The sequence below is a fragment of the Cupressus sempervirens genome, chromosome 10 (genome assembly GCF_028749045.1).
Source record: "Cupressus sempervirens isolate cs-2001-9-10 chromosome 10, ASM2874904v1, whole genome shotgun sequence".
NCBI classification, from domain to species: domain Eukaryota; kingdom Viridiplantae; phylum Streptophyta; class Pinopsida; order Cupressales; family Cupressaceae; genus Cupressus; species Cupressus sempervirens.
The window spans coordinates 559,790,445-559,806,026 of record NC_143127.1 but is presented as its reverse complement, the minus strand read 5'-3'; the positions used below and the strand labels follow the sequence as shown (position 1 = coordinate 559,806,026).

At 34.7% G+C, this 15,582-nt stretch overlaps 1 protein-coding gene across 2 annotated transcripts in view; it reads right to left on the bottom strand.

Annotated features, from left to right (window-relative positions):
- Positions 1-2,771: 2,771 nt before the first annotated feature.
- Positions 2,772-15,582, bottom strand: part of GLY1 (NAD-dependent glycerol-3-phosphate dehydrogenase family protein) — a 118,058-nt gene continuing 105,247 nt past the window's right edge. For both annotated transcript variants that reach the window (XR_016357231.1, XM_089805293.1), the window contains exon 9: positions 2,772-2,904. Coding sequence is in view for 1 of the 2 variants with exons in the window: in XM_089805293.1 (XP_089661419.1) it covers positions 2,890-2,904 (15 nt within the window). In the remaining variant the exon portion in view is untranslated. The remainder of the gene's footprint in view (positions 2,905-15,582) is intronic.

The window sequence follows — 15,582 nt, the reverse complement described above, 5'->3', positions numbered from 1 at the left end:
AGATCCAGCAAGGAGGCAAGGTCAAATACATCACGATTTGCCCTTTGAATTAGAGCTTCCCCTGCATGATCGAAGATTCATTTCTAAAGGAGCAGATGGCCTAGTTTTCTTTCTTTGCACCGCAGTCCAATCCCATGAAGAAACAGAACGCCCAGGGGGATCCAAAAAAACAACAAACTCTCTAGAAGAGCCCGAAGCCAACTAGCCACCCACTAAACTAGGAGGAAAGTCCAGTAAAGGGGCGAGGGCAAGAGGGGGAACAAGGCCCTGGCCTCCAACAAGACCAGGAGGAATATTCAGAACTGGGGCAGGACAGGGAGTAGGAAGTACAAACTCTGCCTCCACTGAAGAAACATTAACAGAGGAAGCATTTGCAAACAAGGGTGGAACAGAGGAGGACTCCAACACAACAAGAGAGCCGACTAGGATAGCAAGCGAGGCAGCCACCTGAGAGTCCAGAGAAGAGTCACCATCCCTAATGGAAGGGGCTTTGAGAACAATGTAGTGATCATTTGAAGCATTCTTCCACCAAGGAGACGTTTTTGGTCTAGATTTTTCAGAAGAAGAACGAGCAGCAAGGTGACCAGTCTTGTGGCACTTCCTTCATAATCAAGACACTAGACCCAAGATCTAATCAATGAAGCCAAACAAATCATCGCTGGGAGACACTTAGAGATGTCAACCTCAACTAGGATCCAAGCATAAGTGGTGCGATTCACATTAGAAGAAGCAGAATCCACAAGCAAGAAATCCTCAAGGGCCTCCCCCACCGCCTCCAAAACAAAATCCACCCAAAGGTGAAGGCAAAGATTCGGCAATCTGACCCACAAAGGAACCTTGTTAAAGGATTCCGTCGACGGGTCAAAATCCTTGAACCATGGTTTAGCCATCAAGGGAAATTTCTCATCCCAAGACTAACCCCGACGCGTTTCTATCTTTAGTTGAATCAAACTTCACAATGAAAAAACCCTTGGCAACAGGGTATACCTGAGATGTACCTAAAATAAAGGGTTTCCATACACGACCAACCATGCATGCAAGTCCAATAGCAAAAAATAGAGGCCGACGAGCAGAAATCTTCAAACTGTTTAGAAATATCCTCAACAATGGTCGGATCTAACTCTAGAATCAACAAGTGGCCAACAACAACTGGCATAGAATCCCTAGACCCCAACCGTGCATTCAAACCCCCAAAGGCACCTTGGGAACCCGACCTCACATTCAAACCACCTAAATTAGCCTCATAGGTAGCAACATCCGCATAAGATAAGGCGGATCTACGAGCCTCAGCCACCGACCTAGCAAGAACAATCGGAGGAGAGGTTAGGGCACCATCGCGCAACCTAGAAACTGGGGCAAAAGGCATTAACAAAGCAGAGGTGATAGGGCTAGGGCTAGGATCAGGCAAAGGCCCATGCAGAGGCAATGCGAGTATAGCTGGCTCGTCCACATTCTGCGCAAGCGACAACAGCGACGCAAGCGAGAACTTCAGCGACGCAGGCGAGAGCTTCATTTCAAAAAAAATTCCTATTATGGGTGTTATCATCACTACTAACAAAATTGTAGAGTTACATATGTTAGCAATTTAATGTTAAATTATGTTTATCATAATTTTATATCATTGATCACTTTTTTATAAAAAAGTAATAAAATGTTAAAAGATATGTATTAGTATCAATCATAAGCACATTAAGAAACCTTATATAGTATAATATGTTTCATTTCAAAATATTTATCTTAAAGTAATTAAAAAATTGCTTTGTCCAAGTCAAAAATAATTGACTGACTTAAAATTTAACTTTTATGGGTCTTGAATTATCAATGAAACAATTAAGTTACGATATGATGCTTTGTAGGTAAAATTAAAAAAATTGCTCATTATAAACATTGATCATAGTTTTTATAAGGGTCACTTAATGCTTGATGAAATTGAATTTTATCTATATAATATCTTTTTATAATTTATCTAGATAATGAATCTTAAAAATACATCATAGATTATTTTCAACAAGATTTATCTTTATATAAATTAGATTTAACAAACTTAATATCCTTTAACAATCTCTATTAATTTATCATTCATCTTAATGATGTGCCTCAAAATATATTTTTCAAAATGCTAATACTCTAAAAAATCTACATAATTTTAACAAAATCTCGTTTAACATGTTAGATTGTCCATGATTAAAGTCTCTTATTAATCTTAATTAATCATAAATGTTGAGTCTTATCCATTGTACCTTAACATCAATCTCCTAAGTCCTAATTTTATCTCTATATAATGTAAAATTAACTTTCAATTGAAATTAAGAGTAATAAATCAAATAAGGAGTGATATTAAGATTTAAGACGACTTCTATAACCCTAATGCATAAAACAAAACAAAAACAAATATTTTTAAAAGGAAAACTAAAAAGATTATTTATTTAGATTAAGCATGTTTATTATTTTATTTTATTTTTTTTAAAAAATTAAAAATAATTAATTGTTATACCTTATAAACAAAGCTAGCTTAAAGTGAATTAAATTAAAAATATAATTTATATACAAATAAAGATTAATTGTCTCCACATAAATTTAATGTTGTATTCTAGATTTGTTGGGTTATAATATAATTATTGACAAATGTACCATCTTGTAAAATACAATCTTGTAAGAAAGACACATATACACTTTTACAAATCTAAAGCTTATAACACAAAATCTTTAGAGGAAAAAGGAAGCCTACTCTTATAAATATCTATACCATAATAAAAGAAATGCAAAGACTATTTGAAAAACATTTTAAATATTTCATTCCAAATAAATAGTTTCCATTTAGTTTTAAACTTCCATGTCAAAAATATTATTACATATTGAGATAGCATAGGAGAAAACTCACCAAAATGATTAAACTTCTTCAACCTAAAACATGGAAAATAAAATTAGTTGTCATATAAAAAAGGTGAAGAAATTATCACATTTTCTAGTTAAAACTTCAATTAAATTTGCAATGCTTCAATGCTTAATGAAGTTAGAGAACTTAAATAATATTCAAATCAACCTTTTAAACTTCAACTTCATTAAATTTTTTGTGTTCCTCACATGTCCTAAAAATATTACATTTGTTAACTTAATTACTCTTAACAACATGCATAATGTATTTAAAATTCTTATATTGCATTAAATTTAAAAAAACAATTTAGAAGTGGCATAATCGTACAACCCAAATCACTTAGATTCTCAAATTTCTAATCTAATTATATGCAACTTGATAACATCTCAAAAAATTACTAAAATCTCATAACTTTCTCATCTTATACATGCAACTTGATAATATCTAAAGAAACTATAAAATCTTGAAACTTTCTAATTTACTTACATGTAACTTGAGAATATCTTTAAAAAACCTAGTAAAATTTCAAGAAATCGTCAAACTTTAGAAAAGTTGCTAAAAGTAGCTATGTCATTCTCCTTTGGGTAAAAGAATGCAACATTTTCAAGTTTCTAAACTTGTGTCACTTGTTTGGATCTAGCTTCTACAATTCCCCCTTTCTATAATCCATGTGTCAATCAACTGGTGCTAATCCTTTTGCTTGTAGAAGATTACTTTTGTATCAAAATATTTTTTGTATTAACTTTGTGATGTGTAAATTGTCTTCTTATCTAAAATCTATGAAATCATATCCTTTGTTTTTTCTTTAAAGTCAACGTTTCCAATGTATTCTTTTTCATGTCACGTCATTTACCACTTTCTATCCACCTCTTCTCCAACTTGCCTTATATCTTGGCGAAAATTAGAAAAAATGCAATCTTGAACTCTTTCCTTATGTTTTTGTAACAACCTCATTGTCATTTGTGTTGGTGCTATGGCTATACCTTTGGGCATATAGACCAGCCATATGGCTGAGGCACCTAGTGCTCTCAGAATCGTTAAACTTGCCAAAGAACTCAATTATCACAAGCTTTGGGTCAAAGGCGACTCAAACAATATAATCAAATACTTGGCGAGAATAAAGCATCGTGAACTATCAAGCCTTTTATTAAGGAGGCTGGAAAAAAAAAAGTTGAAGTTATCCTTAGTACCTTTGATAACATGTTTATTTCTCACGTGTTTCATGAAACTAACAAGATTGTGGATCTATTGCCAATGTTGCAGTGAGCAATAAATAAATTATGACTTGGCAAGGCGACATTAAACTTGATAATGAATTAAAGGAGATAATAATAAAATAATTTGACAAATAGCTATGTAGGAAATATTAGTGATAAAGATGGAAACGATATATAAGTACATCAATTTTAGAGCATCATTAGTAATTGGGGCAAGTGCAATTAAATCTTTTCAGTTTTGCCTAGCACATTTTATGGGTCTTATTTCACACTATCGATTTTAGTTGGAGTGTGAAGAATTGTCTGCATATGCACATTGTTCATAGCACCATGGGAGACTTGAAGAGACACGGCCCTAATTCTTGCAAAGAATGCAAAGACAAGGAAGAGGTATGGAGGCAACTTAGTAAAGGCAGTGTCACCACTTACATAGAATGCCTCCATGGCTTCAAAAGTGAGGCAACTCTTGAATTTGCTAAAACTTGTAATGAGGAGTTGTTGTGTATGGTGTTCATGTTGAGCTTAATGTAAATTTTATTTTGGAACTTACTAGTCTTCCAAGTTCAGGTAGTGAACTATTTAAGGAAAGGAAGGCCTCTAGTGTTGCAGTGCATGAGTTCCCCAAAACCAGTGAGGAGGAGACTCTTGTGAAGGTGGGGGGATATTAAAACATAGAATAGACTAATCCCATTTGGCAGATGGTTCTTCCATATATCATGGCTAATTCACCATAGACGAGAAGTATTCTAGAGTCCATAGTTATCACTTTGCTTTGCTAAAACCATTTTTGGCATAAGGATATGATTTCCTCCACTATTCTCTACTCAAATCTATGCACAAAGGTTTTTTTGAAAATAGGAAGACCCAAAAAGCTTGGCTTGCATGAAGGCCACATTTTTTATTTTTGAATGCTGCAACTTGAGTACTCTAAAACCTTCTATCAAGGACATTAAAGGGAAGAGGAAAGATGTGGGTGAGTGGTAGGACAAAGTTGTAAGGAAAAGTCCCTGGGGTCTTAAAGGAAATAAGATGTCCCCTTTAAGCCCCCAAAAGCAATTTGACAAGGTGAAGATAAGATAAATTTATTAATGTCCAACTAGAGACCACAACTTGGGTCTATGGGACTAGAAGCTTACAACCAAGAAGTTAGTGAACACATGGAGCACCAAATGGTGTCCACAAAAGAACAAGCACAATAAATGAAGAAGAAAGCATGAGACATCGCAGAAACAAGTAGGTATTTATCTTCAAAGGGAAAAAGTCTAACAGCAATGGATATGGCTGACGACTACCAGAGGCCCTGTGGTGTGGCTAAGTGCTACGAGAGGAGTGTCGTTGGTGAAGAGGTCCACTACAAGGTCTCACTGATTTGGAATGACCTGTGTTAGGGAAACTACACTGTTGCTTAACACCCCAAGCTGGAGCTAAGGGCGAGAAGAAGGTCATAATAAAATGTGCCTAGGTCTGACTCATGGGAAATTATAGTTGTAGAGTATGGTCACGAAGCTGTAAGGACTCATGGAGATAAAGTGCAATGCAACACTAATCTATGTACTTGAAGAAATCTGAGAGGGATTTGCAATCTCTATAAAGACAATAAAATCTCCCTCTAATCTCATAGAAGAGCATGGAAACGAAAGACAACAATGAGTGTGAGTCTGAAAAAAATTAGTTCAAAGTGAACAAGCTGAGATTTGATTATGTCAAATCTAAGGAAACCGAGGACAAATTTGATTCTTCTACGGACTTTGATAAGAAGAAATAAGTTTCTATTTTGAATTCGGACAAAAATGATGGCAAGGACACTAATGTGCAAAACGAAGAGACTTTGATGCCTACGGGTGCCCAGGGGAAGAAGGGAGAACAAAAGGAAAAGAAAAGTGGTAAATGTGTTGATTATCAAACTCAAAAGATTGGAGATATAGTGCAACAAGGTGAGGCAGGTAACAACCCTAATTTGAACATTGCCAGGTATCCTAGTTCAAGCTCTATTACGAGTTGACCTGGACCAAATAATGTTGTACAAAATGTCTCTACTTCTAATGTTTCTAATGCTAGGGGAAGAAGGATTCTATTCACCAAAGTATTGGTTCTCTGGGTGCTTAGCTAAAGTTTTTCCAAAAGGTAAAAATCAAGATTGATAATTTCCTTGCCCTAGAAAATTATATTTATAATGAAATTCACAACCTCAAATCTAAGGTTGGCAGTGTGCAGGGCCAATTGGCCAATGAGATTCAAGTTAGGAAACGTCTAGAAGACAAGTTTGGATAGATCCAGGAGAAGATTAAATCTTATGAATTGGGCCTAAAGAACATTATTATTGAGAGTGAAGATAAAATAATTAAAGACTAACATTTGAAAGTTTAAGAATGTGTCTGGTCAAATGGAAAATAAAGATGGCAATCTTAAAGTTGTCTAGATTGTTTTGGATAGGGAGGTTGAGGCTACTACTAAGGAAGGTCTAGGTAAACACACACTAAAAAGCCTGAGGAAGAAAAGAAACTTCATGTTTCTTCTTAGGCCATTTGAACTATGAAGGATAATGTGGACAATGTTACTATCATAGAGAAGTAGGTGGCTAATGCTCTTAAGGAGGTGGCCTAGGTTTTTGTTTGCTACTTCTTGTGTGTTATGTTTTGCCTATTTGTTTCAAGTTATTGGGTCTGGGTGTTGGATTTTGTGTTGTTAGTTGTTGGTTGGGTTTGTTGGTTGTGTTTGTGCTAGTAGTGTTTTGTCTTGGAGAACTTTATAGAATATTATTTGTAATGCTTTGTAAGGGGTTTTAGGGTCCCCATTAAAACTTGTTCATTTGTAATTTTAATTTCTAAGATTTTAACATCCGCTAGAGGGTATTCAATTACTTCTATTGGTACTTGTAATTCTTCACCGCCTCCTCTCTACATCACTAGTGCATAACAGAGACTTATTGGTTTCATCTCTTTGATAAGTCCCCTTATGAAGAATATATTTTAAACTTTTCCTTCAGCCTAAAGCGGTGATACAATTGTTTCACTTTGATGATGAAGCCTTGACCCAGGGATTTCAACCCTTCTTCGAAATCCTTCTACAAGATGCCTATCTGGGCCAAGCTTCCCTATCTATCCCTTCACCTCTAGATGGATCCTCTCCTTGGAGAAGTTGGTAGTGCTCTTGGAGTTTTTCTCATGGTTGATGAGAAATCCTCTGATATTATGCACTCTACCTTTTCTCGGATTTTAGTGGACATTGATGCTTCTAAGGGGTTGCCTATTGAAATCCAGCTCAAGTCCCCAATGAGTACTTTGATCCAATCTTTGGACTATAAGGATATCCATTTTAGATGTTGGAAGTGCTACATGACAAGGCATGTTGCGGCTAAATGTGAGGTTGAGAAAGTTGAACATAAAAAGTCTTCCTCTTGGTGGAAGGGAGCTTCTTTGGAGCATTATATGGTAGTGAAGAATTCCTCTAAAGGGGAAGAGAATCTTGCAGAAGCTATTTCAAATCAAGTGCAAGCTCCTACTATTATTTTTGCCCCAAAAATGGCAGTGGTTGCAATTTCTTCTAATCAACAGGCGGAGAATACTCCAAGCCATATTGCATAAAATGTTGACTCTACTTAGTATAAGGTTGTTGGGCTTGAGTTTGTTGGCCCTCACCAAAGAATTTATAAAAAATCTATTGTTTTCCTTGCTAATGCTACAAGATTATATTCTACAAGCTATATTGTTGAAATTATTAGGACTATCCCTAATGTGACTTAATGTTACTACCCAAACGGGAATGACAGGGCTATTTTTGTTGTTCCTGTTTATCTTTCTCTTGTTTTTGATCTATCTATTAAATATGTTGGTCCTTCCTTTGGAACTCATATGCCCTCTCAGGGAGGGGATACTCATGTACTAGAAGCTATTTCTTGGCAGGATGTTGTTGCTATGGTGGAAGAGGGTTGGACTATTGTAAAAGGCAAAAAATCGAAATCTCCCCAGTCTTCTTTTGACATGACCCTCCATTCCCATAAGGGTAAGATGAAAGGAAAATCATAGATGGGTTAGTTTTGGGCTGCAACATGGAATCTATTATATACTCCTTTTGGGTTGCAACTTTTTGTTTTGGTGAGGGAAGTGTTTTGGCTTTTGTCTTTCAGCCAGCACTTCTCTTTTTGTTGCTTTAATTTGTCTAGGTCATGCTCAACACTTATTCTCTCTTGATCTTTGTAAAGGGTTTTAGGGACCCTTCAAAACTTGTTCTCTTAACCGAAAAAAAAACATTTGTTTAGAACTATCCTTCAAATAATGTATGCATTCTTTTCTCCATCATATAGTACCTTCCTATCACACTGTTTAACCTAGTAAAGGATGACCTATATCTCTCTCTAGCACGAGCAAGCCATGGTGGTCAAGGTGAACGGTGAGGGGAATTCTACATCTAGTGATGATGAAGGTGACTTTGAGGATAATGACGATGATGGTAATCTTGGCAACTCTTGTGAAGGCAAGTTTTTATGTTGTCTTTTCTAATGAAGGCATGTAGGCACACATTTGTGTTGTCAAGGATGAAAAATCCTTTGTTATTCCTTGTAGATTACCATTGACAAGGCTACAAACTCTACATATGGGAAAAAAAATCTTTTTCCTATGACGTTGATTTGAATTAAGCATTCTTGAGGACAATGATCTTGTTGCTATTTTTTCTAAGGATGTCTAGGCTAGAAAATGGGTTAAGGATGAACTTCTCCTTCATACTTTCTTTAGGCTCATTTAAAGGCACAAAGGGTGCAAATTTGACAGGAATACTTTATGGGAAGTCCATAATGGAGTATCATTTTTGTATCCATGTAAGGCTTTTTTATCCCTTTCTTAGTTAGTGCCTATTTGTTTTTTGTAGTGAACAATAGTTTAGTTGTTTCATCATAATCTTTTCCCCTAGGGTTTCAAGGAACTTTCTGAAATGAAGGCTATAGTGTTGATGGACTATGATTTTCCAAGCCAATATTTAGATGCCTGCGATGTGGTTGTTGGGAATTTGGGTAAGGATGAATGTCCTAGCTAGAAATTAGATCACCAAAATATAGTTGTTGGGAGTTTTGAGAGAGGAAGCCCTAGGTTTTCTATTAAATGTGAGATGGAAAGGTAGATTTAAATTGGTATTTCAGATTCTCTTGTTATGGAGTCATTCAATTAGCTTAGAAATTCACTTGTTAATAGATTCTAAGAAATCATCTCAACATTGATACTATTGGAAGATGGGTGCGTTAGCAGAAGAAGCTAAGATATCAGGTTGAGTTTTTTGCTATATAGATTTACTTTTCTATATTCTTCGCTAATTTTGGATAATTGTACAAGGATCCTTTTTTATGGCTGTTGTTTTCTAGGAAAGAATAAACTTTGTCTTAAACAACATTAACTCAACGAACGTATCATCTTCAAGTTTCCTATTGGGGTTCTCTATAAGGGTTGTCCTTACATTTTTTGGATGAAAATATTTTATGATGATTTCCAATTCTTTAGGGTAATATTTTGCCATTGTTTAATTACCAAATTCAAATAGTTCATAATATTTCCTAGATTTTGTGTTTTTAAAGAGTGCTCCCTACTTGAATTACCTTATCTTTAAAAAATGGCTATTGTATGTTGTAGATTGATTATGAAGGCTCTCCTATTGTTTGTCATTCTTGTGGTAAATTGGACGAAGTTATTGCTTATTGCTTAAGAAACAAGAAATCTCATTACATTTAGAGAAAAAAAGAAGGAATGCCTACTACTAATAAGGAACCCATTACTACTATCGAGGAGGCACAAAAGGAAGATAATAAGAGGAAATCTCCTTTAGATCATACAACGATGACCAACTCTTTTATAGCTTCACGGTTGGACAAAGGTTTTGTTTGGGTTTTATTCCATGTACCACGTTACCAAAAAATAATCATAGGGAAGAATGATCCTTGCAGTCTAGTAAAGTAGAAATTTTTGGAACAAATTTTCAACCCAACTTTTGGTTGATATATTGGAAAGTGTTGTAATGTGTTGTCTTTGGCATTATTGTAGTTTCTCCTTTTGGATATATTATAGTGTTGTGTAGGCTTCTTTCTCCATCTATCTCTTTGTACAAAGGTTTGAGGCTTTTCAAGATGCTTGCTTACCAAATCAACAATAATTATAAACAAAAATTCAAAAATCTAATATAGTTGATCAAGCTTTGAGAAAATTGCATCTCGAAATGCATAGTTAACAAGCTCTTCAATTGTTCTATTGGTAGAGTTAGCAGGATGTAGAGGGAAAACTCTATTGATAGTTTGGATATGCAAGTGCCATTTGCTAGTTTATTTGAAACTCGTTGCTATGCTAATTAACGGGATTTCTTAAAGGTTATAACTTTCATAGGCTAAAATGGTACAATTTTCATGCAACTTATTGGCCATCATGTTGTAAGCCTAAGAGGATAATGATCTCAAAATATAATGTCAATATTAATGGTACTTTTGTTGTCTATATAAATATTAATCGCTAAGAAGAATTATGTATATAGAAGACTTTTGGGCTTGGTTTCCAAATCACTTTAAAAGTTTTGAAGGTCATGAAAAATCTCTAGACCCTCCTCTCTCTTTTTTTCTATTGTGGATTTGCATTGACAAGGCAACAAGCAATAAATGAAAACAATAATAAAACAAGATAACAATAACAAATAAAAAAAGATAACATAACAAACACAAAGGTGGCAACAATGAGCAATGCAATCATAATAAGAAAATGAAAAATTGGTAATAGATAAATAAATGGTATGATGAGCAGAAAATTTATGTTGAGGAACATAGATTGGACATAAGCAGCAAAAGATTAGGAGAATAAAAAATGGGAGGAGAATTTAATTTACAATGAGAATGAAACCAATGAAAAGAAATGAGATAAAACACTAGCACATCTTAAGGGAAAATGTTGGTAAGATAGGTGAAGCAATATTTACATAATTCATTGACATTGTAATCTTCTTGAATGGTTGTGCTATCTTAGATGGGGAAGAAACATAATTGCAAATGCTAGACAAATATATTTAATAACTAACAATCATAAATACAATGTCATTGATGCATATATAGATCATTTAAAGGAATTTTATATAACTAGTGTATTTAGATGCACCTATTCATAATATATAGTTTAAATTAAATAGTCATTATCATTGCCCAACAATCTATGAAGTATAAAACCTAGATGAACACAATCATAATGTGTTAATTAGAAGCTTCTCTTCATTTATTTATTTTTTTAATTAAGAAACAAATAGGTTTTGAAGGGACCCAAAACCCTTTTGACAAAAGGTTGCTTAGATAACTAAACATTTCAAGGCCAACAACCAAAATTCAGCAAAAAGATAGCACAAAACCACAAACTAGACAATAGACAAAGGAAAATCTAATAAGGATTCTTGAGAATCTTCACTGCTTCTACCACCAATTAAGTCACGTCGAGACCAATTTCTTTCAAAATGTGAATGTCTTCATTGGTGGTTTTCTTCTTAAAATGGGTTCTCGTCCTTTTGGAAGTATAAGTGATCCTCCTACACTTTCTCAATTTGATCCACATCAACCATAACCTCCTCATGTTGAAGGCCTTCAAGCTTTCTAACCCTAGTATTGATGCTTTCAAAAAAAAATTTAATCACTTTATGTTTTGAGGTGACAAAGGATATGAGATTGTAATTGAGTTTAAAATAAATATTTTCTAGAGTTTTCAATCTCCCACCGTAATCTTTCTTGAATTTCTCTTCTAGCTTTAGCATCTTGTAGTGAAACTCTTTCTTGATGTCATTAACAATATTAATTATTTTATGCATAGAATCCACAATAGATTTTATTTCTTCAACACTCCATACTTAATATGATAGTTGTCCTATTTATTATTGACATTACAAATCATTATTTTTATCTCTTTGATTTTACTCAAAATTCACTTGTGCATTATGAAGAAGTTGACCATAAAGTCACATGTTATGGAAAGAACATCATTAAGGATTTCCATCTCCAAACTAAGGTAACAAGAATCCACATTAAGATCCCTAGGAAAAGGGGTTCTCTTAGCCCTAGTAGAAACATGGATAGACTCATTTGGCATCTCATGAGGCTCCAAATGAAAATTAGTCACAAAAGTAGTGGATTTTGCCTTTTTAGAGTTTGACTTCTTTTTCTTTTTCTTCAACTTCAAGTGTGATTCATCCATATAAATATCATAATCTTCCTCATCAGAATAATGACTTCCAAAATCATAGGTAACCATTTCATATGAAGAATGTAGGGCCGCTAAGGAAAGAGAAGGTTATTACTTCAATGTTAAAAAATTAATAACAACAAACCCTCATGAAGGCTCAATCTTTTCTTGTTTTTTTATGCTCTTTGATACTTGCACTCAGATGGAAAACTTGGACTTGGCAAAAACTCGCCAAGCCCAAAAAAATTGGTAATAATTTAGCAAGTTTTTTGAAAAATCTTAAAAACTTAAAAAATAAATTTAATTTAATTGAAAATGTATTTTTCTTGCAAAAATTCAATGAGAAGATACATTCAATGATTTAATTAATGAGAACACAAAAGAAACAATCAGAGTTAAGATTTATAGAAATGCAAAGTGCATACAAAATAATATTCTCATACCAAATGTTGATGACTAGAAGAAAAATAGTAAATAGTTTCTACAAAACTAGATGTATATTTACATCATTACAATTACATCTTCCTCTTCCAAGCTCTAATAGAAAATAAGGGAGAGGTCCTAGAAGTGGAACCCTGCACTAGGTGTGCCTATGCCTCCTAGCTCAGTATCTCTGCTAACTCGCTCTCTATCCTGAATGTATATCCTTTTGCCTCTAGACCTAGCAATGATTCCTTGTTTGACTCCTCATCGTCCTCCTCGATGCCATCCAATGTAAAATCCAATTCACCCCCCTCCTCCATGACTTGCCTCTCCAAATTAGCGATGCCATCTTTTGTATAGGATAAAGGTTGCTCCCATATCGTTCAATCATAGTAATGATCTATATCAGCCAAATCAATTGGACCAATAGCTCAACAAACCTACCTTGGAATGTGATTTTTCTTGCAAAACCAATTGAAATCTGCCTTAAATCCACTTGAATCCGCCTCCAATAGTTTGCAATCACCTAGCAAGCCCAAAGAACTCCTTAACTTACAAACTCAATAACTACAATCACAAAAATGAAATTTAAAAAGTCATTTTTGGTCTTTAGATGCCGATAGACACATGTGAGCGAGTTTTTGGTCGTCAATTAATTGATAATTCTTACCAAAAACTCAACAACCATTTTTTGCAATTTTTTTTCTATGAAAAACTTATTGAGGTGAAAAACTTGGCGACTATTGCACTCGGCAATTACTATGTGATTATGTCATTTATGCTTACATTAATGGAAGCTTGTAGATAAAAAAGGAAAAGATATAGTGCATTTTGTGCCTAAAATGGTTCAACAATTCAAAATGATGCCCAAAAGCTCTAGTATAGCTACCATCTAGGGTAATGTATTTCATTAAAACCATGAGGACAAAGTGCCAAACATATTTCATCTTACCCATGCCATAAGTGCCCTTAGTGGCTTTGATCAATTTCTTTTTCTCCTTGATGTCTTTGGAAAAAAAAAATTCACCATCGTATCTAAGAGCCTTCTGTCCTTGTAAAACTTGGCACTTTCCATGGACAAACCACTAACCTCCACCAATTTTTCATCAATTTCAAAATCCCTTCCAAACAAAGAAATATGCTCATCTTTCTTGCTCTTGGTGAATTCAATAGTAACATTGGGATCAAACCCATGTAACTTCTCAATAAAAGGGGCCAAGTTGCATTGTTTCAGGATTATCCAAATAGTCACATAATTTCTAAACTCCTCATAGTTGAGAGGTTCAATCCTTTGCCTATCTCCACCCATGGTTGCAAAAATGGCAAAGAGAGAAGAATATAGAAGAGAGGTACACCCAAGTTTTTAACAAAGCACCCAAAAAGCGTATGAGAGACCATGACATCTAAACACTAATAATCTCCTCAAATTCATAACACTCAATGATAACAAGGATGACCAACTCAAGATGTATCATCATTAATGCATTGGAGGGAAGGTTCATGCGTGTGATACATCATATCTCAACTAGGCTATAATGTTGTTTGTCACATGAGCAACAAGGTGCCATATAAGCTCTTTATTGTCCCAAACACCCACATTTGAAAAATAATACACAACCCCATTGGCTTCACGATAAGCATGGGTTATATGCACTTTTTGAAAGGTCCTTTAGATATCCAAAGGATCTTTAACCCATTCTTGAATTGTCCATAAAGGCTTTTAGTGGCTCTTTAAACATTGGATCATATTATTAGAATCACCCTCTAGCCACACAGTCTAACATTCATGACTTTAGCCAATCTCAAGCCATGGGAAGCAACATAACATTCAACAAGGTCATTGGTTTGACATCCCAAGGGGAGCGCTACCACTAAAAGGAACCTACCATTCCCCATCCAACCTTCTCTTCAAATTTATTTCTTCAACTTTTCCTTGTGGTATTTATTGTATAACTTTATAAGAAGCATAATTTATTTTCTTACAAACAAATATACAAAATTACATTAGAATGTATAATGAAAATGTATAATTATTGTTTTGCAACTGAAAGGAGCAAGAGATACACGCATCATTTTTGTGGGATTAGTTTTTATTATATTAGCATGGAAAGGGCCTTGATCCCAATTACAAAACAACAAATGTCTTTAACCGACCCCAAGAAAACACTTAGATGATCAAAGACAACAACTAGGACCCAAACAAAGGCCTATTGGAATTTTTTTATGCTAGGTCTATAGGTAATGTGTCTTCCAGAGGTAGGATTGTTGGTAACACTTTTGCTTGAAATATTCCTATTGAGTTTGTTGGTAGAACTTCTCTTAGATATGTTGATAACGCTCCAGGTAGTTCTAAGTTGGTTGTCATTAATACCACTTCAAATACTCCTCTATTGGTAGGGGATAGTATTTATATTGGTCTTCATGTTTTAGTTGGCACAGGCGTGCCTAATGTCTCTCCTTTGTTGTAGGAGGTTGGCCATGGTTGTATTATCAGTGTTGGTTGGTCTTGAGCTACTTGCACATCTTTGAGGGTGTTGGGGCCTTATCTCCTAATTCTTTGTGTTGGTAGGTTGCTTTTACTAAAGTTGAGGATGGATGGATCACAATGAAAGGTAAATACACTATGACATATGACTCTTAGGTCCCATAAGAAGGGGACTAAAGCCAAATCCTAGTGGTATTTTGCAGTTCTAGGTTGTTGATTCTTCATTGATTCATCTATGGCAACGTACAGTTGTCTTTTTGTTTGGTAGGTATTGTCTTTAGATGACTTGTTGCTTGTGTTGGGGGATCTTGATAGTTTATTTTTCAATTTTACCTTTGTATGGGGTTTCAAGTCACCTTAAAACCTGTTTTTGCATAAATCAATGACAACTATGCCCCA